Source organism: Eucyclogobius newberryi, unplaced genomic scaffold, assembly GCF_026437365.1.
Source record: "Eucyclogobius newberryi isolate DKJ021-1_F unplaced genomic scaffold, fEucNew1.0.hap1 SCAF_3, whole genome shotgun sequence".
Classification (NCBI taxonomy): Eukaryota; Metazoa; Chordata; class Actinopteri; order Gobiiformes; family Gobiidae; genus Eucyclogobius; species Eucyclogobius newberryi.
In genome coordinates, this window is record NW_027315945.1 from 31,985,297 (window position 1) to 32,009,630 (window position 24,334).

Sequence of the window (24,334 nt, forward strand, 5' to 3'; positions counted from 1 at the left end):
AGCCTATCCCAGTGACTTTGGGCGTTAGGCGGGGTACACCCTGGACAGTGCCCAACTCGTCGCAGGGCTGACACAGAGACATAGACATTACAGACAATCATTCACTCTCACGTTCATCCACTAGGGCCTAACACATGTCTTTGGGCGGTGGGAGGAGAACCCGGAGAGAGCCCACGGTAACACGGGGAGAACATGCAGACTCCACCCAGAGAGATCATGTGATGTTGGTTTGGTCCCGGAATCGAACCCATGATCTCATTCCGTGCACCCCCATACATACATATAACATACATATAACATATATATAACATACATTTTGCTTATTATAAACCACAATATTGAGGCAAACGTTCCAAAGTTGGTCAAAACCCCAGCACTGAGAGACTCCGCCTCTTCATCGGCGGCGCATTGTCATTGTTCTGTTGGGTAATGGCGACGTGACATTCTTGAACCCAACGTGCATCAGTCAGATTCTGAATTTCCTGAGCACTCAAGCAGCAAATACACAGAAACGCGGGATTACTCAGCACGAACCAATCGAAGTACAACTCTGAGTGAGCTAATGCTGAGGGTAAAAGCTCGAAAGAGTCTATTTTACATAATATGTCTCCTTTAAATTGAGCAGGAGATTTTTAACAAGACAACAGTGAACTCATTTTTTAAAGTTCAATTATGTTTGTTTCTGATTCACATTTGTACATGATTTGAGATATTTTTGCCATCAAACTGTGACAGATATGTAACCTTTTCACTCGGTTGATAAATGCCAGAAAGCAGTAATGAACAATGTGAGAGTGGAAGTCGTCTGAATAACGATGTTCCCTGAATTGGCCGTGTTTCTAAGTCTTTAATTAATGTCACAGTCCACCCCAGGGAGGACAGTGCTCAGGTTTAGGACCTGCCGCAGTGACATCTTTGTGAAGGAAACCATTTTCACCCTGAACTAAATGCCATCAATGGCCGCGGAGCCGGGCGACAGTTGGAGAAATGTCCCGAGAGCTTCCCCGAGGCTGCTGGCACCGGCGCTGCCCCACATCCGACAAACACGCCCACCATATGTCCGGGCGCTCAAACGCTCTCGCTGATGGAGCCGCACCACCACAAGTCATCTCCTCCACCACACTTACACCAGCTCTGACGCTTCGGCCGATGGACTGTAGGGGGAGTGGAGAGCAGTTTGACGCCAAGATTTATTTGATTGATATTACGGTCAAATTGATCTATGTCAGGATTATTTGCTTAATTTATAATCATGATTATTCATATCACAATGTATTTGTAAGAGCGAGAAAATATTAATGGTGAGAATCATCGAGAGTCGTCGGTTCAACCTTTGATCGAAAAAAAAAAGTTTTTCTAATCTGTATATTTATCTGTTTACGTCACATTATTAGGCCCGAGCGCCACAAGCTGGCGAGAGGCCTATTAATCTCGTAAGGCCGTGCGAAGCACGGCTGCGAAAGTGCGCACGTAGTGCGCACAAAATCGAGCGCGAAGCGCTCGCCCACTTCCAAACACTCACTAACGCACTCCTCCACTCATGCACGCCCCGTGCATACTAATTAGTTGTAGGAAAATGGAACATTACCGTTGTAAACGGGCGAAGCCCGTGCAAAAGTTCGCACTAAACGAGCACTTTACATTGGGATGACGACCGCTTCGCGGTCGTCATCCCCATATAAAGCACTCATTTGCGCTAAGTAGCTCACGAATACGTTCCCCATCTCTTGCATGTTCCGTGCATATAAGCATGTAAGGCAAAAATTGAACATTATTACTGTATAGAGGGCCAAAAACTCAAAATTATCGAAAGTACCCGTCAGTGACCAGGGACCCACACCATGAGGTAGGAAAGCGCGAGCGCTTTCCGAAAATGTATAGTTTATGATATTTGAAAAATGGGAAACATTGTTTTCGCATCGGAATATTATTCTTTCTTTCTTTCTTCTTCTTCTTCTTCTTCTCGGGACCAACCCCCCTATTTTTCACCCAGTGAACATTGACGAAAAGTCACAAAAATTTGCACGCCTCTAAAAATCGTGCCTCTCTACATTCTGGCTATTTCCCTTTTCTAAAATTAAAAAAATTGGCGCGTCAGCGCCCCCAAATGTACCAAAAATGCATTGAGAGATGGGAAATGACCCAAAAAAAATCTGATCGTAGAATCATGAAATTTGGCGCAGAGGTAGATGGTGACAAGAGAAGTAAAAAATATTATTACGGCAACGCCGTCCGCCCAACCAAATGTCGGCCATATTGCTTCAAAAATGGCTAAACATGACTTCGGAGTTTTTCCAAACGTCGTACTTTTACGAACTCCTCCCAGGGCGTTGGCCCTAAAAAGCTGAAATTTTGTGAAAATGCTACTGAGGAGTGGGACATCAAAAGTTATCCAAATTACATTGATACCTCTCACGGTCTCTGTGCGGCGAAGCCGCAAACTGTAGCTAGAATTTCAGAAATCTCCCATATTTAAAATTTCTGCCGTTTGCGCAGATAAAGTCCGAATTGCGTCAAATTAGAATCAGTTGTTAAACTCTTTGCCCTAAACCTACTTGAAGTGAAATAAATTCATTTGGCGCCACAGCGCCCCCTACAGATTTTATATGGAGGTTAAATGTTTAGTTTTGCGAAATTATATGAAATTTGACACACAACTCAATTTTAGCATCCCCATCAAAAAAGTCAATGACTCATGTCATAATTGTTATGGCGTTGCCGTAACGATGACCGAAACCATGTTCATGTTATTCCAATGGGGAAATCGCCAGAACATGTTTACACTTTAGACTTTCACAAACTCCTCCCAGGGCGTCAGCCCTATTAACCTGAAATTTGGTGAGACTCATCTTCAAGACCATCAAAAGTTATCCACATTTTCATTCAAAGAGTCACGGTGTCTGTGCGGCAAAGCCGCACATTTTGCCAAGAATTCAAAATAAAATTGCTTTTTGATGGTAAAACAAAGGGGAGAAGATGTGACAGCGTCACAGATTCAGCAGTAGGCGTAATAAAAGGACAATTGGGGCGCGTTAGCGCCCCCTCCTCTTGCGGCGTGGCGGCGGTGTGGCGGCGGCGTGGCGGCGGCGTGGCGAGGGCCGATCATTGCCGCTTGCGGCTATATTTATTATTATTATTTAATGTAAAAACAACTAAATTGCCAAATCTGCTCCTTCATTTAAAAAAATAAAATAACATTTAATTCACATAAATCCATAGGTTTTTTGGGACATTGTCATTTAAAAAGGCAATTTAAACATAAAGCTCAGTCCTTAAAGTGGCACCTACACACAACAAATGTTCTGTTCGTGTACTTAGCAAGAGTTTGACAAAACAGAAGGATTTGCTGATCTAATTCTAATTCTAAAACATGAGGTGGACTTTGAATATCCCAAATTATTATTATTGTGAGCTGCAAAAAATGAGATATTTAATATCTTGTCTTCATGTTGTCTGTCTTAATATAAACCTGCTAATCCTGCATTATAGATCTCTAAAAACATGGTCCATGTTTAATTTAGTTATTCATATTTCTTCTCTCAAATGTTCTCCTGACGACATGTTTAAAATGTATTGCCAACTTCATCTTACATTTTTAATGAAATTTAAATAAAGAATATGATGCTTTTTGGGAGTATTTAGTAATAAACTAAAACTGTTGATTATAAACTACAACATTGATCTAAGATTATTAGACTAGAAACAGTCCACTTCCTGTTTAAAACTGCAGACCTGATAAGCCCCGCCTCTTCATACTGGCATTTCACCCTAGTAAGAGTCTTTACTGTTTAGAAGTTTTTAAATGTATGACTCAGAGCAGTGGCTAGCGGTTAGCATCATCTCCCTCCTTTAAATTATAATAACAGACAGATAATCACATATTTTTCCAGAAGCGCACGTACTCTTAACGCTATGCAACGTTTTGTCTCCTTTTGAATAACACACTTATTATTTGAATTCTTAACGTCTTCTGGTGGAGCTGCTCGTCCCGTTCGGCGGCGGCAGCGTCGAGCGCGAGGCGAGCCGCACTCTGGATGATTTCCAGTCAAGTGCAGGGTAAATACTCGCAGCCCATTGAAACACTTAACATTCATTCACTACGACAACCCCAGTAAATGTCATCTATTCACGGCCTAATATATCACATAATTGACACTTATTAGCTTTTCGAATATGCCTTGTTGTGAATGGGGGAGCGCAGTGTGGTTATTTCACCGCAAGAATCCTGCCCACGATATATAGGCAGTGGTATTTCTTACTCGTCCGTGGGGGAATGAATGTTATATATTGGCTCTATCTGGCATACAGTGCGTCCAGGGTGTAGTCCGCCTCAGGCTAAATACAGAGGCTTCGACCAACCGCCGCCCCTAACAGGAGCGCTGAGCAGAAAACCCGCTGATTGAGTTGGCGAGGTTGGAAAGGTGCGCGGCGTGTGTAGGTTTGAGTGGGCTTGCCCTCGCCGAACATGAAACATACATACAAACAGTGAAAAAGCAAAGCCGAGTGCCTTAATTGAGCTCCTGGGGGCGTGCGGCGTGCAGAGGTGAGGGCGAGAGTGACCAGATGGGGCCTGGTGATGGTTGCTAAGCAGTGCGGTGTGTGCACGTATGGTGGAGGCAATTTGAGCACGGAACCAGTCAGGTATGGTATATATGCTATGGTATATATATATAGATAGGATACTTTGTCTCTTTTCTTCGTACCCGTGGGGCTGTTTGAAAACTGCCCTTGAGCCTCATAGAAAAGCAATGGGAATCTTTAGCCAATCACATTCCGAGAAAAATGGACTACGTCACGATGAGAAAAGCCATTGGAAAACGTTCTGAAATGGGCGATTTCTTCATGGTCCATTTCAGCGTAGTGTTTACGCTGCAGACACAGTCATGTGAGCGCGACGTACACGGAAGTGCCACGTTGTTTTCCGTGTTTACTTCTTAAAACTGCATCTTCTGACGTCTGTTATAAACTATTCAGAATGAGCTGATCGACTGTTTGCTGCTGTGAATAAAAACTATATTCGTGTTGAAGTGAAAGTGGCTGATTACGTATCGAGCCGAGACATGTGATGTGTCAAACTCCGTGCTCCGTTACCTTGACAACAAACACACTAAAGAGCAGTGTTTAGTTTATTACCTGGATAAGGCTAACGCTAAGCATTAAGTATTGCTTAATTTCTATTCATAAAAATATGCTTTGGTTATTAGAAAACCCATGAAAGAAAGTTATAAAGGACATGTCTGTGATGATTAAATATAAAAGTGTAAATGTTACACATGTAGTTCAGGGTAACTAATGCCACTTAGAAGCTGTTTTATGAAACACTTTATTTCCTCTTAACATAGTAGTTGTTACTCTGCACTATAAGGAACAGTATCACTGAGATATTTGTTTTGCTCTTTACAATCTGATATTTTATCAAGTACGGTTTTGGATGTGGTAACTACATTTTAAAATGGGTAAAAACTCAAAAGAGCCGGGTATAGGACCTTCAAACGTGCACTATGTCACTTCTCTGGTGGAGGGTCTGTCACCTGCTTGTCTCCATGGCATTTGTCTCACCTCATCATTTACTCATGTAGAGTAATGCCACATCTGAGGTCTCGTTTATCAAACTTTACGTGGACTTCAGACCATAAGTGTAGCACGGGCAAAATACAAACCTCCTCAAACCGGCTGACTTAAGTGAGAGTCTCTTTCAGCTGAAACCCCCTCACATGGGGTGAAGTTAACTTGTCCTTCTTTTAGGGCAAAATCAGATACTAAACCTAAATACTATGAAAACTACTTACTCATTTGAGCAGGTATCAATACAAAGAAAACAGTTTTAGACGGATCTTAAGCTTTATCAGAACTACTACAAAACCAATAAAGAAAGTGCTATTATTTTGGGTGATTAAAGGCAGTGTGGACGATTTTTCGGCGTTTTGAGAACGCAGGTGGAAGTGCTCATGCCACTCCCCCGTGTGGACTGATACAACACACACGTGCGTTTGTTTATTAGTGCAACGGAGCGCATCGCATCTCTCGTCTCCCGTAGATTTATGTCCACTTCTGCTTCAGCTCAACTGTCTTTCTCCGTCTTCATTTTGGCCCGTACACTGAGGGAACTATATTATGATAGATCCATGCGCTTAAGCAAGCGGAAACGTGGGGACGAGCCTGACGCAGCTGCAGGTGAGCGGTAGGTGCGTTTTATGATTGATACGTGGCAGGACAAATGATTTATCCACGCCACGAGGAAATATGATAAAAAATTTGCTGAAAAAAATCGTCCATACCACCTTTAACATCATTGTGACATTGAAATTGATATTCAGTATCTAAATTTAGTTTAAAATGTTAGTATTGCAACGACACACATCGATGTATAATTTCATATGGAAAGTCACATCTCTCACGTCACATGTTTGTACATGTTTAAGCTTTAACAATGGGACGTGTGAATGTAAATGTGTCTGTGATACATTCATGTTGTGTACAAGCAGAGCCTGAGGCGGCGGAACAAACAGAGCGTGTGGTGTGTGTTGTGCGTTGTACATTGTGTGTTGTGCGTTGTGCGTTGTACATTGTACATTGTGTACATTCATAGTGTTTTACCAGATGAAGTCGGTGCAGTGGCTGCAGAAGGTGGGCTGCTTGAAGAAGCGTGCGGTGAACTGGTGGTCTTTCACCTCCACGATGCGCTTGTGTTTGAGCGCTCCCCTCCTCTGGAACACAGGCACCCGGGGCGGGGGCGAGAGGGGCGAGGGCAGGGGGGACGTCCCAGCTGAGGAGGGGGACGTGGGGGAGGCTAAGTTTAGAGGGGAGATCATCGGGGACGGGGAGACCGGGGTGGACATCCTGCTGGAGCGAAATGAACAATGAGCAAAGACAGAGGAGACCTTGAAAGGACACTATATACACTGCAACACTAAAGTATCTTCATTTGACCAGTTTTCATCAAGGTATTTGACATTTTGACAGGTTTGGAGAGCAGAGGACAATGATCAAGGAGAGAGGAAACCTTAAGAGGGTTTAAGAGAGACGCAAGGACACTACACTAAAGAGCTAATTAAGAGTTACCTACGTTTGATCTACGTTTTTGGACTTAAAATAAATTGACAAGCGAAGAAAAACAGTTCAGTCAGAAACACCTTGAAAATAAATCCACACTAGTCAATAACACATAGAACGAGATCAACATTCTGAATCCACACAATATAATATATGTACATTTCTGCAGCGTAAACGAGAAGAGGAAGAGTTTCATTAGTGTTGCACCTGGGCTACAAATGGCGCCGGGTCGAGAGAGAAGACGCGGGAAAGCGAACGCGAGCGAAAGCGCTGAGCGGATGTGGCTGTAAAGAGCTTTTATTAGTGAAGGAGAAAGGGAGGTTAATTTAAAGCTGAAACCGAACTCTCCTGCGAGACCCACAACTCGGAACGATTAGCGCCACTGTCCCACTTACGGACGTCCACCTCGCTCCGTCTCCCTCCCTCTCTCCACCCCGCCCGCCCGCCCGCCCCCGCTCTCTCTCTCCTCGTGTCAGCCGAACCTCCTGTTGCCATGTCGACTACACCCCCAGCACCTGCTCCAGTATTAGAGCCTGCGTCGTCTCCCTACTTCCTGGCCGCCCTCGTTATCAATTAGCGGCGTTTGGAAAAGGGGGGAAAAAGTTGAAAAAGTGAAATCTGGGCATCCATACGGCGGCGTAAGGGCGAAAAGTGCGGCGCGGTGAAAATATCGGGTGGAGGGTGGCGTCGCTTGTGAACTATAAATGAAACTGAGATTTTAATGAATAAATAAACACAAGCCTGCAGCCAGAAACCTGTGGCGGGAGCGAGAGGACAGAAAGAAGCAGTCTGTCAATCGTTAGACGTAAAGCAGAAAAAAAACGATAAATTACCTGCAGTTTTGGACGTAATCTTCACCTGCTTTGCTCAGCTGCTCCGTTGTCCAGGGAAAAAAATGTCCAAAAGTGTCACTTGTAGCTCGCCAACGCACAACGGCACCCAAAAAAACCCAAGAAGGAAAAAAAAGAAGAAAAGAAAGTAATCAGCTTTCAAAAAAACAAAGCAGCGAGCGTTGGGCGAGATCGGCGCTTTCTAGTAGCCAAAGATAGAAGAGTATATCCGTGAACCCAGCGGCAGGGTGAGGAGGAGGACTAACATGGAGAGGTGGTGGCGCTCTCTTTCCAAGATGAAGATGCAGAGGAGGACCAGGAGAAGCGAGTGAGAGAGGGAAGGAACGATTGAGGGGAATAGGCGGCGATTCATTTCTGAAATCTGGGTTACTCGTCTCCGGAGAGCGGGGAGAGAAGGGGAAGGAGGACGGCTAAAGCACACACCGAGCAGGCTGCCATTTTGCCACCGGTTGACGCGGAGCGGGCGACAGGAAGCCGAGTGGTCGTCTCGTGGACCTACAGGGGGGAGAGAAGGAGAGAACAGCAGAGAAGCCAAAAGGCGCACTACGGAACTTTTCTGGTGGCGGGTGCGGGCGCCGTCTCGTCTCCATAGGTCTTATTGCTTCGCTCGGGTCGGTCTACGGCGCCGTGTTACGTTTCCGTCGCATGTTTTTTTCGATCGCGAGTGTTTTTATTGCTCAAAGGTGCCTGGAAAAGCCCGTAGATGCGTTTTAAAGTGACACAGTGGAACATTCTGCAAAGCAATAGCGTCTCCATGAAGACGGGCGGGTGGCGTACCCTCCATCAGGACGATTACGCAGTTCAGCTTTAAGAGGGTCCAAAACAGAATTCATTTTTGGGGAAATTCAGTGAGTTAAAATTTCAAATAAAAGTGCAAAATTTGAAGAAATTCCCGGATGAATCCACAAATTTAAACGTGTGAAGTTTTAGTTTGAACTAGGGCTGAGCGATATTGACCAAAATGAATATCTCGATTTTTTTGGACATGATTTCTATATTCAGATGATATTTTAACAACGCATAAGAAATGTGCTCAAATGTACCTAAAACTGTCTCGTTGAGGTTCAAGTATCGCACAAAAAATGGAAAAATGGACCATGAAATTTACTACAAAAAGGCACAAATATCTCTTTAAATTGTGTAATTTGGTAGATTGCGCTTGAAGTTTCTGTCTCTTTTTGTGGTCGTTTTTAACAGTTTTAATTATAGACAATATTGTAATTTTGCAAATCTTCCAAACATCAACCGTATTATGATCGATAAACTCCCACCTCTAGTTTGAACTCACCAAATCCAAGTGGCTTAAAGTCCTGACAAGCACCAAGTCAATAAGTCAATAATATCCCCACTTTATGATTCTATTCAAGAGATGTATAATTAATCGTTCAAAACACTGCTGCTCTTTTTGACAGGTGAAAAGTCAAAATAGTGATAGTGAGTGGTGCATTCATTGCTATTCATTTGTTCTGACTAAGATGTTGTGTTTTAGTTCCATGTAGATATCAGGAGTGCGATGTCTGAACCATTCTGGATAGATTCCAAATCATTGAATATGTATTTGTTTGCCGCCCTTATGCTCCCACACACATCGCCGCATGGAAGAAGACTGATGCATATTTGATTTTCAACTAGGGATAAGACTGAAGTACATTTATCTAATGATATACTGCTTTTTTACACTATTTTTGTGGCAAACAGGAAGCTGGAGCCAAACTTACTGACCGGTAATACTGGTAAAAAGATTGAGATTTACATTTTTCTATTTGTTACAGGGAACTTCTGTTGTTTGCAGTCTCTTTTCACATTGCAACTCACCCAAAAGAGTTGAGAATCATTCTAAATGTAATCCAGGCTCCAAAAATCAAGGTATCCCCAGTAATTACCTCTGCAATTACCACGACAGGATCTGCACATTTGGAATCTTTGCAGCCAGCGGTGCCAGACATTGAGATCTCCATTTTAAACTGGGCTTTTTTTTAGAATGTTTGGACATCACGTGGACAATACTGGGAACCACTCGCATTGTGCCGGTCGAGGCCTGAGAATGAACATGTTAATTTAGTGTGAACAATGCGGTGGAAACAGAGACGTGTGGCAGAGAAACAGCTCGTCTGAAAGCAGGTCGTCTCCGCCTCCAGGGGGGGCTGCAGCGGGCCCTGGGCCCCGTGTCCAACTCTGACAGAAACAGAACAGTGAGAAAGCACACACGCCAGACACGGGCGAGAATGAGTGAGACGTCACGCCGCTCTGCTATTTTTAGCCACGCCGCTTTTCACTCTGTTCCATGTACCGGACATGTCTAACTATGTAACTTTACTGAATGTACAACAGTATTTCATAAACCATACCATCAGGCCAAGTTACAGGTCGGATCCATGGAGAGGCGATCTTGTTCACAGTAAGAATTAGGGATGGGCGATATATCGTTTCCAATATCGGTATCGGTGATATCGGGGCGGGGTTTCACATGTGTTGATATCAGTCCAGTCCTGAACATTGGGCCATGTCATTACGTTTATCCACAGAGAGTAAAAAGTGTTTGAACAAGTATTTACTCAAGTAAGAGTAAATGTAAGAGTAATCATCTTGATCAAGGCCAAAACAACTATTCATCCTGAAAGTCTGGTCTTTTCAATGGAGATACACAAAAACAAGAACAAAGAGGTGCAAGAAACACAAATGCTTTTGTCACTTATAGGAACCAAAACTTTTACTCAAGTAAGAGTACTGTTGCTTTAATCTAAATACTACTCACGCAGGTGTTAAAGTATGCAGTCAAAAAACGACCGGTACTCAGTGAAGTACGATTTGTAAATGTAATGGAGAGTAAATGTAACTGAGTAATACCCCCCTATCCTAATGAGACAGTGGGAATAGAAGAGCATTAGTCTAAAGTACAGCTGTATGTTTATAAATCATGCAACAAATTGCTTCATATCCTGACATTATTATTACAAAAGTGAAATGTTCTTAACTTAATTTGTGGGCCTTGCGATAAATATATTTTTAAATTACATATTGTATATTGGTAAGGTCCATGGCCCTGTCCCAATACTCACTACACACTTGACTGAAGTGTGCATATTCTGAAAGTACATGAGGTGTGTGAGCAGGTGAGGTAAAAAAAAGGCAGGTGAGGTAAAGCAGAGAATCTGGACAATCTGCACTTCAGAGAGCTGTAAACGCGGTCAAGACAAACAGTAGCGTAAAACTGTTTCGATAAGTTGTTAAAATGGCCCAAAAACAAGTGAACATCTTTAATGTTTTTACAGTGTTATTACTGGACAGTCACAGATTTAGTTAAAATATGACCAGTTTAACTGTTTGACATTCCTTTCCATTGCTTCTTGCTAGCGCTAGCTGCTAAGTTACTAAGGCAGAAGCGCTGCGCTGTTTAGCGAAAATATTACAATGAAATGCATGATGGGGATTTTACTGGCCTGAAAGCCGCATCGCTCTACACTCGCTGGACGTGCGCAGAGAAGCCAGAGGTGAAGAGCAGATCGAAACATCCTAAGAACAGGGGCAAAGTGCACACGCAGCGGCTCCATGTGAACGTGCACGAGAGCGAGTGAGAGTATTGGGACAGGCCCATGTCAGACTTTGAACGAATGCGAAAACGAATGTGTTAAAGTTGTTTTTTTAGTAAGTCTCCATGGAGACAAGCAGGTGTTGAACTACCCACCAGAAATGTTACATAGTACCTTTAAGAAGTATGGACAGAACAGAAGTCAAAAACATCTCACAGTTAATTAATGGTAAGTCACCAACAGTTTGTCCAACAATGCTCTACAAATGACTCTCACACAACATTCATACTAGCAAATAACAATATGAACTTTTCTGAATGGTTCAAATGTCCCCAAAATGGCCTCTAGCAGAAATAGACCGAAGCCCTTGAAATATCAGTATTACTACACCACAAACCTGCTCTTTTCAAGACGCTCAAAGACAAAGAAGAGCGGAGACAAACAACCCTGAGCCATTTCCATCAACAGACCTTGTGCCCTTTGTTTACTTCCCTCTTCCACCAAACACCCTTGTCAAGCTGGGCCCGCTGTGTTCGAGCCTCCGTCTTGAGTAAACAGCTTGTCTTACCCAAAAGTTCTCCCAGAATGCCTCCTGCGAGCGGCGCCGTGACACACATCGCTCACGCAGACATTATTAATCACTCTGCTGTTCCGGTGTTGTTTGTGCGGCGGGACGGGGGACGGGGGGACGGGGGACAGGGGGGGGACTCGCCGCTGCCGCCCGATTGGAGAGGGAAACGGAGACCCGCCGAAAGAGCGCAGGGTTGAAGGTCTAATTAATGGGAATGTAGGTTATTGGTCTCCTGATGAGGACGCTGGCAGAGAATTAATTAACAATTATAATTAGCAAGATTGTTCGAGAGCAAAACGGTGTCAGCCGGCGAGATAACGGGCGGTTTAGGTGTGTCCTTACGCCCGCCTTTGTTTTAAATATAGACAAACCGGCCGCGGCGAACACGGCCTATCTCACAAAGTGACATGTCATCTCAGCATTAGTCAAGCAGATTTCGCCGCTGATGAGGAACGATGGGGGCTTTTGTGTCTCTCTACGCATTACACAGATTCTCTATGCCCCGGCACCTTCATTTTCTGCTCCATAACGGTGATCAGTCTAATATCAGATGGTCATGTCCGCTTATCGCGAATAAACAAGCAATTCATTGTGGAAATAAGAGCGAAGAGGGGGCGGGGCGGGGGGGCATCGGAGGTGATATCGGGGGGGGGGCCCTCGTGCTCCTCTTGAGTAAGCAGAGCATTACAAAGCCAGGCACATACACAGGCCGGTGGTGTTGTAGGAGTGGAGATGATGAGTAAGCTCTTGTGGATGTGAAGTGCTTCTAATGGTGTGCGTGTGCATGTCCTTCACTCATGTTTCACACCCTTTGATCCCGGCCCATAAAGTGAGCCGCCCGATCAACTATAGGGCCGTAGAACACGAGAGCACGTTTCAAAAGGCGTAGCGTCACATGTATCTCTCAGTGTTATCGAATTATACGCTCATTGGCCTCAAATGCGTTGTTTCGTAGAAGAAACAGCAAAAAGAAAAAACGCGGAAACAACGTTGCGCATGATTCTTCGCTCCGTTTCAGCACCACAAACATGAAGATGTGAATTATTAAGCACGGAAATATGATGATACTTCGGAATATGACGGTAATTATTCACATCAAAGGCTTGTCAAGGCTTGTCAAGTACAGTTTCCACAATTCTATTAGCTTCTCCACAATATCACAATAAATACACTTTTCTGGTGGATGGTCCGCTACGGTTGGGCGATGTGCCACAACAACAATCAATCAATATTACTTTATTTGTCCCTGAGGGGAAATTCAAGCGCATTGAGCAGTTAAAATACAATAATAATAGAAGAGTTCAAACAAAGGCCTGACTGCAGCTTAACAGGCGGTCAGGGAAGTTTGGAACCATCTATTTATCATTTATTTTTGATCCCAGTACACTTAGTATGTATATTTATATTGTATTGAAGAAGTTACTGCTTTCCACCAACTTCTACTCTGGAATATGCAGTAAAGTGATACTACATTAATCGGAGGGGGAATATATTTGGTCGGTAAAGTGGTAACCAAAATTATTTCTTGACATTTCACACTTTATTGCAATGTTTAAATCTTAAGTCACTCACTCAGAAGAATAGGCGAGCTGGCCGTGAAAAAAAAGTGTCTTTGTTTAACCGTTTCACCCCCATATTGCCCAGCCCTGGGGTCCACCACTTGCTTTTCTCCTTGACGTTACCGCTGCTTTGCCTGTAATAACCCGCAGTACGGCATTAACACACTTGTACATCACGCTGAGACAAGCCGGTGATGCGGACCAAGTCATAGGTCAGGAGCCTTTACGTATTTATTCATTTATATCTGTCCGTTAAAGCATAATTGGTGAGTTATTAACGGAGCATGTCTGTGTTTACACCGCGCAGCCAGCAACAGGCACAAGATATCACAAAATATTACAGCATCTGAGTGTTATATCTAGTGTCTTGTGATTGCATTTTTACTACCCGTTGTGCTTAAATTGCCCCCGTGGGATGAATACCGTTATATATTGATGGACTGATTGATTGAAATGCAGATCGGCGACCGCAAACCCGGAACGACGCGACGGAGGAGAAATGAACATTCCTGGCGCTTCCATCTTCAATTACCAATAGCTGCGTTTGACCGCTGGCGACGATTCCCCCGTCTCAAAGCAGCAGAGTATGCAAATAATTTCCTTTTGTAATTTAACTGTCCAAGCAGATCCTTCTCTGTGGAGCTATATGCAAATGAATACAGTAATCATATGCCACAACAAAAGCAGGAGCTGTGACCATTCTTTCAGTCGCGGGCCTTTTCTTCCCGTTCTCTACAGATGTCTATCTTATTATTCGAAACCACGGCTTAATGAAACAGAAAATCCTCCTCTGATGGCATCTTTTTTTTTTTTTTTTTTGGGGGGGGGGAAGAGCTATCAGCACTTCGCCAATTACACGCATCCATTATGGGCTAACAAGCGCTCGCTCACACCGGGAATATTCAACCTGGCCCGGCTCTCTCCTCCAATCGAACGTGAGCGAAATGGACCGGCCTCGAGTCACATTTCACATAGTTTACATCGAACATTGGGCAGCTCCGTGGGGTTTATTGTGATACATGAGGTTGGCTGTGTGCTGTCCACCAAGAAAAGGCGGATAAGCGCACAGGCGATGGGACATAAAGTGATATTTGTGCTAAAGGCGCACGGTGTAATTATTCTCCTCACTAACCTTTGCCTAGAGCCGGGTATCATTATGACAAAGGTTTTGATGGCTTTGCCCCGAGACAACATTGCATTTACAAAGTCATGTTTCGCTGATGGAAACTGCCTTTTAATGGAATTTCTCAATAATATAATTACCGTAGCGCTGCACAATGTCTCGCCAAAAGTCAATATTGCAACATAATAATCGTCAATGCAACTAACTGAACGTTTAGTAATGACACCAAACTCCTCCAACTGACAGAAATGTACTTTTTTAAATGACAATGTTAAAAAAGGCTGATTTTATTCATGATTTAAACATTTAATTATTCTGGATATAGTTTTGGTTTTGTCTGTTTTGTTATGTTTATTTTAGTCTTAATATAACATAAATTAATATTAGAACTTGAAGTATATTTATTCATGTGTAACTTTTGACTTAATTTGGTGGGATAATACTTAATACTGTAAATATATATACTAGTTTTACACCAATAAAGGAAGGGATGTCAAGCTTATTTGGTTAATTGACAATTGTGATTATTCAGGTTCACAATATAAGAAGAAGAATGAAAAAATAATAATTGTGGGAAATTTAGAAGCAAAATTAAGTATTCTTAGTTCTATTTAAAGTCCCAAAAATATATCTAGATGTTTTTGTCACATTTAACTTACCGGTATATTATTTTTAACATTATTATTATTATTATATTATATCATTATCTTTCAGAAAGTTAAATTTCATACAGCCGCTCACAAACTTGGGGGGAAATTTAAAAAAAAAATCATTCATGTTGTTATCGATTCACTGTTGTTTGTCACAGTCTCAAATATCGTCAATAATCGTAACACAAAAATGTGATATCGTGACATCCCAAACAGGAAGTAGAGCAGAGTTTTAAAACATATCGCTGACATCACACTGGGGACTCACGAGCACGATCCACACGCAAGAAACACATGTTGCACCTATTTAATCATGTTCAACAAAACAAATGTGTTTTCATGTCTTTTTTCATTTGTCTCGTTCTCATTTCTGTGACATTAGGAGTTTTGTCCCAGTGCACGATATGGTTGCTAGGTAACAGTTATGACATTTTCTAGAGTCATGACTTCCAACCAGGAAGTAAAAAACCTAAAACATCACACAACTGGATAAAAATGAGAAACCGTTTAAGCAAAATCTTAAACATAATAATTTTCACTAGTAAAATAAGTCATTGGCATTATAAAATATCATATCTGTCTGCCACGTGGTAGCTATGGTGGTAATAATGTGATATAAAGTGCATTTGCATGTCCAAAAAAACAAAAAACCCCAACACTATAAATTGAATAAACTTTTCTTGTAAAAACTAAAAATGTTTCATCAAAACCTCATTTGTTCTGTCCAATCCTTTCCTCCCCAAACGGACCCAAACATTTCTCGTGGATTTCAAAGATATCGGCCAACTGTCCTCCTCAAGATGATAAAAGAAGCGATATTTTTTCTTTTTTTCTTTTGGCCAATTATGCAACAACATGTCCCCGGTGTAGTTTTTAATGAAGGGAGGTCTGCGGTGGTCGAGGGGGAGACAGATGACCTCGTGTGGTCCGTGCGAGGGGGAAACAGATGACCTCGTGTGGTCCGTGCGAGGGGGAAACAGATGACCTCGTGTGGTCCGTGCGAGGGGGAAACAGATGACCTCGTGTGGTCCGTGCGAGGGGGAAACAGATGACCTCGTGTGGTCCGTGCGAGGGGGAAACAGATGACCTCGTGTGGTCTGTGCGAGGGGGAAACAGATGACCTCGTGTGGTCCGTGCGAGGGGGAAACAGATGACCTCGTGTGGTCCGTGCGAGGGGGAAACAGATGACCTCGTGTGGTCCGTGCGAGGGGGAAACAGATGACCTCGTGTGGTCCGTGCGAGGGGGAAACAGATGACCTCGTGTGGTCCGTGCGAGGGGGAAACAGATGACCTCGTGTGGTCCGTGCGAGGGGGAAACAGATGACCTCGTGTGGTCCGTGCGAGGGGGAAACAGATGACCTCGTGTGGTCTGTGCGAGGGGGAAACAGATGACCTCGTGTGGTCCGTGCGAGGGGGAAATAGATGACCTCGTGTGGTCCGTGCGAGGGGGAAACAGATGACCTCGTGTGGTCTGTGCGAGGGGGAAACAGATGACCTCGTGTGGTCTGTGCGAGGGGGAAACAGATGACCTCGTGTGGTCCGTGCGAGGGGGAAACAGATGACCTCGTGTGGTCCGTGCGAGGGGGAAACAGATGACCTCGTGTGGTCCGTGCGAGGGGGAAACAGATGACCTCGTGTGGTCCGTGCGAGGGGGAAACAGATGACCTCGTGTGGTCTGTGCGAGGGGGAAACAGATGACCTCGTGTGGTCCGTGCGAGGGGGAAACAGATGACCTCGTGTGGTCCGTGCGAGGGGGAAACAGATGACCTCGTGTGGTCTGTGCGAGGGGGAAACAGATGACCTTGTGTGGTCCGTGCGAGGGGGAAACAGATGACCTCGTGTGGTCCGTGCGAGGGGGAAACAGATGACCTCGTGCCGCCCGATGAGGGTTTTGGCAGGAGATTAGGGCCTGTCAACATGGCCGACAAACCCAAAGAAGCATGCTTTCCATATTTACTCCACTGTGTACCCAGCGCTATTCCGACCGCTAGCATTACCATAGGCAAACAACATGCTCCGAAATCAAACATGTGAAGTGGAGCGCCATGGCAACGATTCAACAGCGTCCGTCGGGAGTGGAATAACGCGTTTAATTAGAAAGACGAGTTGTTTAAAAGTAAGATCAAATGCCACAAATAATGCTTCACCAGTCGCGTTACTATTACGATTACTAGAACTACTACGACTACTACTACTACTACTACTACTACTACTACTACTACTACTACTACTACTACTACTACTACTACTACTACTACTACTACTACTACTACTACGACTACGACTACTATTTGGAAGGGCATCTGGTAGACTCATACAAATAGTTCCCTCAGTCAAAAAAGCAGCAGATGAATGAAAGACAAAAATAGGATTAGAGTTGCTTTGCTTTGACAACATTTATAGGTTGAAAATAATGTAAAATAAGCTCAAATGTAATCTTCAGGAACTGAGGCTGAGAACAAGGGGAAGGGCATCTGACATTAAAATAAAAAATATACCAAATCACCCAAAAACCTTCAGAGTACACAGGCTGGTTGTGATGGACAAAAATCAGCAAACAATATAAATAAATAAATAATAAGTAGATAAATGCATACAAAAATACATAAATAAATTGTTTGTGCATTTACAACACTTGACAGTTGAAAGGACAGGTATTATGCAAAATGTCCTTTTTTCTGTATTTTTACCCATGTTATAACATTGTTCCATCAGTAAAACAGAGCTGGAGTTGTATTTAGTTCATTCAGAACGAGCCCCAGAAAGCTCACAAAACAATGTGATGTCATAAAGCTCAACGATATCCTGCACAGTCCATTATTCTGAGCATTTCTGTTGTCAAATGGCATTCATAAAACTGCGTTCTTACATTAGCAATATGGGGGCTAGTTATTTCCCCACGCTAACGCCCTCTACTGCCAGCAGATGGAGTGCTAACATGAATCCTGATGAGGAATTCCCACAGATACCGAAACACAAATAATGCATAATTTGTGTCCTTTGAACCAAACATGTGCATCATAGAGTTGTGATATGCATAAAAGTCACCAGACAAAACAACGACTGTAGTTAGAGCATTCAGTGGTTGAGCAGAAGTATAAACTAACATGTGGGCACAGTAACCTTCAGAGTACACTGTGTGCACAACACGGGCACAGACAGCCTCAACCTTTGTTACAGCACAGAGAGCCAGAGCAGGCTGTGAACAAAATGTGCTCAAGGGGGAGGATGAAAGAGGGGGGGGGCAGGGGGCGGGGGGAGACAGGTGGGGGGGGGGGGGGGGGGGGGGGGGGAAGACAGGTGAGGGGGCCGCTGGGATAATGAGGCACCACAGGATAAGGTAAATCGTGGGGATATCTTAATCTTTCATCCCAGGCTTCCAGGATGGATTCCCTTTAGGCCAGTGACAGACGCTCGCACACATCGACATTCAACGGGCACAAAGGCGATACACGAGGCGCACGCAGACCTGACAACTGGACTTTTCACACAAATCCTACTCAGAAAAGTGTCTTTGGACAAACATGACAGAACTACGCTGAGAAAACAGGGGATCGCTGCAAAGTATATGTATTGTATGAGTAGTTTGGAATACTTTGAGGTTTATTTACTTGCATCAGAGCAGATGGAGAGACTGTGAACATGGAACATTATTATCAGCTCGAGAATAGATTATTTGATTTATTTGATCGTTCTTATTTTAATCAAACATTTCAGCGTTCAAGTGATTGTGCACGTTTTACTAAACTATACGCAATACAGTTGGAATTAATGTTTAATTAAAAATCTTGCCTAGTTTATCCTAGTTTGACCATTTTAGACAATTTATACTTCTGGCTGAACATGTGACGGAGTTAATTCCAAACTGTAAACAAGGGAGGGACAAATCTTAGCTAATTTACACAGTAGTTATTAATCAACAAATTTAAATATATGCTAATATCTTCTTTGTCTTAAAAGAATGTTTGTCCCTGTATTTTGGATTATTGATGACATCGTTAGAGGGATTTCTTTTTCGAACTCAGCTCCACTGTTCAACTTTTTTCCTCATTTTTTCTTCCACCAGACCAGCGTTGGGAATAATGATGTTTAAGTATAACGGCGTTTCTAACACACTTATTTTTGTTGTGACTGATCAGACTCCGCGCTCTCGTCGCAAAGTTTCTTCATTGTTTCGGGAAGTGAACGAGAGCTTGGCAAAGAATGAGGGACGGCGACTGTGTTGAATTGCGTTAAAAATAGCGTAACATTTTCAAAAACGTTTAACCCGAGCCCCCATTGTCTTGTCACAAAAACAATCGAGAAAACACCGGATAGAGAGCTCAAATCTGGCATGTTTACTGTTTATAACTCTTCTGGTTATGAGCATTGTTCCGCTCGACGTGTTTGTCCCCGTTTTTGTCTTTTTTGCTGCAGCCGGACGTGAAGTCATTGCTCATGTCGCTCATAACACCGGTTCTGGTGCATTTTTAGGCTAAATAAAGTCGACAACAGCTACATTTTGGGTAATTCAATAACTATCTGGTCATAATCATCACTCAATAACCCAATAACTAACACAATTACATCTGGGGTGAAGTAACGGGCAGCTATACTTACTTCTCACTTCAATATTAACCCACGTATTGAAGCGATAATCAGAGAAAACATCAAACCTGTCACACACAAGTCTTGGCGGCGCGATCCCAGCTCTAACCAGTGCTGCGGTCGTGTCCTTGGGCAAGACACTTCATCCCCCCGCGCCTCGCCTCGCACGGATGCTGTGTGCGTGCGCGAGCAATTGGCGGCGGTGGTTAGCGGGGAGATGGCACAAATTGGAAACCTGTTTTCCGTTAATCTACCCCAGGGCAGCTGCGACCAGTGAAGCTTGTCATCACCGAGTGTGAGGAGTGAATGAATAATGAGCATTGTAACGTGTTGAGCATCTGGAAAAGCGCAATATAGAACGACTGCTTTAATATGGCCGGGAATAATACTAACAATACTAATAATAACATTTGAAAACGGTAAAAAGAATGCTAAGAACGATGTAAACTATAGTAAAAGCTAATTGAATATGCCACTTTCAATTGATGTTTTTGAGTGAACATCATTCTAAATAAAATATACGTTAGTTTTTTGTGCGTGTGGGAATTTTGACGGCCGTAAATACATTTGAAACGTCAATTCCGGGGTCCGCTCTGGCACCAGGCGAGGTGTAATTGTTTTTGAGAGGTTCCTGGAGCTGCCTTGTTTGTTTGGAGCCACCGTGAGCCGGAGCAGGCAGTTTACATTCCAGTCCTGGCATTGATTGGTCATTATTTCCCTGTATATATGGCGTAAAATACAAGGAAGCGGTAAACAAGACCTCTCGTAGCGGGCAGTGGGTCCGAAAACTGAGCGACAATTGCCAACAGTATGGGGGAAAATCTCAGCCTAAATGAGCTATAAGCAGCTAAATGTTCCTGAGCTTTTCGTCGACTCTCTGCTTCTGTGTGGAAAGGTCTGGAAGCAATTAGCTGTGCCACTTACTGCATCAGTCTGTGCGAGAACCGTTCAGGGAGGAAAAGACGTGTTGATGAAGACGCACAGGTGAAGTATGGGTAATAACGAAACGCTAAAGGTGTATATTTATGGAATATGTAATTAGTGGTAATCACATGTTGAGTGTTGTGAGGGGTGAGGCGGCACAATATAACATGTTTTAACGTTGTTGGTCGGTTGTGTAAAATAAAGCGTACGATTGCTTAATCTTAATATATCATTGTTATTTTTCTTCGTAGGTTTATGTAATATCATGTTAATAATAATGTGTATATTCTAAAACTCAGAGGTGGAAAATTTCATATGTTGTATATTTTATTAACTTTCTCGTATTTTATTATTGGGTGTATTTGATTGTACATTACATTGTACATTTATGAGGTTTTTTAGAGAAAGTTGTGATCAATACGGATCAATACTCAAATCTCGATGTATCAAAACTGACTATGGCATTGATTTTAATGTATTTACGAAACACCCGTATATTTTTGTATATCTGCACATGTATTTAATGTACCGTGTTTTCTGGAGTATAAGTCGCACCAGTCAAAAAATGCATAATAGAGAAGAAAAAACATATATAAGTTGCACTGGAGTATGAAATGCAGTCGCAAGTGTGAAAATAACAAATAATATCACATATAAGTTGCTCCGGAGTATAAGTACAAATATTTTAGCATAAGTCGCCCCCCGGCCAAAACTATGAAAAACCAATGTAAAATTCCTTTAGTATGATAGAAGAGGAGTTTCAATACGCCTCAATGCATCGGTATCAGATCAATATTGAGATACTTGGCAAAATATCACTTGGTATTGGATCGATAAAAACCAACTCAGTGGAATCGCCCGTCACTCTGAGGAAGTGAATCCCAGCGAATGCATTTTGCAACATGGACGCCACTCATTAGCTTTACATTACACGACTGATTTAACTTTTTAACATTCAAACATACATATTTTAAAGAGAGTTTCTGGGTGTGGTTTGCCTGTTCTGGGTTGTCCAGTGCAGTGGCCTTCAGTGGTGCAGTGTCAGAAACAGAGTAACGATGATGATGATGATGATGATGATGATCATCAAATCAAATCAAATCAATTTATTTTTGTAAGGCCCAAAATCACAACAACAGTTGCCTCTGAGGGCCACAGGGAGAAATGAATCAACAATGTCTGTGGTGGCGATGAAGTCAGACAATGTCTGATGATGATGATGATGATGAGGAGGAGGAGGAGGATGAGGAGGAGGAGGAGGATGAGGAGGAGGAGGAGGAGGATGATGAGGAGGAGGAGGAGGAGGATGATGAGGAGGATGATGATGATGAGGAGGAGGATGATGATGAGGAGGAGGAGGATGAGGAGGAGGAGGATGAGGAGGAGGAGGAGGAGGAGGAGGATGATGATGAGGAGGAGGAGGAGGATGAGGATGATGATGAGGAGGAGGAGGATGAGGAGGAGGAGGAGGATGAGGAGGAGGAGGAGGAGGAGGATGATGATGATGAGGAGGATGATGATGATGATGAGGAGGAGGAGGAGGAGGAGGAGGAGGAGGAGGAGGAGGAGGAGGAGGAGGAGGAGGATGAGGACGAGGTAGGGATGGGGATCGGGACCGGGGGGTAAGCACATAGGATGAAAGGGATGCTGCTTTTTTTTCAACTTCAGAGATCAAGCCGCGCCGCGGCGCTGCGACATGATGAAAGCAAAAGCAGGCCTCTTTTTGTACACACAGGCCACCGTACGTGCGCTTTGTGCGACCGGACCGGAGACGGATGGAACAAAAGGATGTGAGCGCGGGACAATTTACGATCGACTGGAAATGACAATGAGAGAAGAGGAGATTACATTATGCGACGCTGGGAAAGGGAGACGAGATGAGTTTGAGATCAGACTTCGGGCTCAAACTGCAGCGCCCGGCCCATGTGTGGATGTTTATGCGTGACGGTGGAGAGCGCGGGCGCCCGGCGGGAGCGATGCGCGCGGAAAAACGTTAACGCTGAGGAAACGCAAAGCTCGAAAAACTCACCGAGGCTCGATACGAAACATAATGAATGATAATGTTACAAAGAGCTGCGTCACTGATTGCAAAGATATATACAGTACAGTGAAATGTACTCAATTACAAAAACAGGTGCTGCTTGAGTAAAAGTAAATAGTACACATATAAATACTACTCACTTTAATAACTAGCTGATTTCTTTTGTGTTATACAGTCAAATCTGTTTTGTTTCACTGCGCAATTACTGAGCGTTTTATTCTCCACGAAACAGGAAGTGCGGCGTTAGCGTGCTATCGTTTGTTAGCTTTACCGTGAGGGCAAAACTCACCCTGACCTCACAGAGTTGTAAAAAAGTGCGTTTAAACTCAACACGGTGAATATTTAGCATGCTCAGAAGGCGTTAGGAAAGTGAGCGACGCGCGTATATTTAACGCCGAATCGAGCACCGCAATCTGCTTTTTCTCAGCGCTAAAGGCGGTCAAAGCGGGCAATGCAGTTAGATGTTTGAGACTTGAACTGTACTCAGGGACTCCAATCATTTCACTCAGTTACAAGTACAAGTATATGTTTGAAAATCGACTCAAAAAAGTACGATCACGTGAAAAATCGACTCAACTACAGGACTTGAGTATTAGTAAGTAGCTACTTTCCAAGGCTGAGAATCACAATGTTTACAATTTTGATCTGATCCCACTCTTGTCCTCACGGAAGCTTTGCATTTGTCTTTAAGAGGTAATAAACTGTTTATAAAGATCATTCATTCATTCATCATCTGAGCTTGGCGACCAAAGAGAGGAATGGGTCAGGTTGAATCAAACATGTAATGTGTATAGTCCAGACATAAATATTTAACTACCAACGTAATTGACGATTATTTAAATAAATGAGTTGTTATTTGGGACTCGCATTATGTGTTTGTCTTTATCTTTGAGAATGGGCCAAATCTGGTATTGTGCAACATTTAAATGACAGCTTAAGCATCTGGTAAGTATGTATTTTTAATGTTTTAATCATACATGAATCCCAAATACACTGAGTCCACTCAAACAAATACTCAGATGAAATAGAACCAGCGCTTTAAAACAAACCAACGCGCCAAATATGGTTTTATTGTAATATCTATATTGTTCCAGCATTAGCTGCATATGACTCCCACTTTTGTAAATGCATTAACATCTGCGGGACAAGAATTAAATGAACTGCGTCTCTTGTCTTATTACTGATGCATCTAAGTTTAATTTAGATGATTTATGTGTATTTCAAATCAAACCGCAGCTACTAATGTGAACGACAACCTCTTGAATCTGTAAATTAATCAACAATTCAATCCACTCTCTGCGTCCCACAGTGCCACTAAACATAACATTGTTTATCAAATCCAGCCTTTATTAAAGATCTGTAAAAGTTTTTCTTAGCAGATCCACGGGTGTGGGCTGTTTAATATGATGGATCACACTCAGTCGCTCCAGCAGGCACACGGGACA

The 24,334-nt window shown here is 43.2% G+C and overlaps 2 protein-coding genes across 3 annotated transcripts in view; both read right to left on the reverse strand.

Moving 5' to 3' along the window:
- The window catches only part of prkcg (protein kinase C, gamma), a 49,801-nt gene extending 41,377 nt beyond the window's left edge, over positions 1–8,424 (reverse strand). Inside the window, exons 1-2 of one of the 2 annotated variants that reach the window (XM_072460316.1) lie at positions 7,887–8,424; positions 6,598–6,840 (exon numbers count right to left, since the gene is read on the reverse strand). In XM_072460316.1, coding sequence (XP_072316417.1) covers positions 6,598–6,839 — 242 coding nt within the window. In that variant the 5' untranslated portion in view covers position 6,840; positions 7,887–8,424. Of the gene's footprint in view, positions 1–6,597; positions 6,844–7,886 lie in introns of both variants that reach the window. The other variant, XM_072460315.1, reaches the window with a different exon arrangement.
- Positions 1–24,334, reverse strand: part of grin2db (glutamate receptor, ionotropic, N-methyl D-aspartate 2D, b) — a 150,021-nt gene that overhangs the window by 4,227 nt on the left and 121,460 nt on the right. The window lies entirely within an intron of this gene.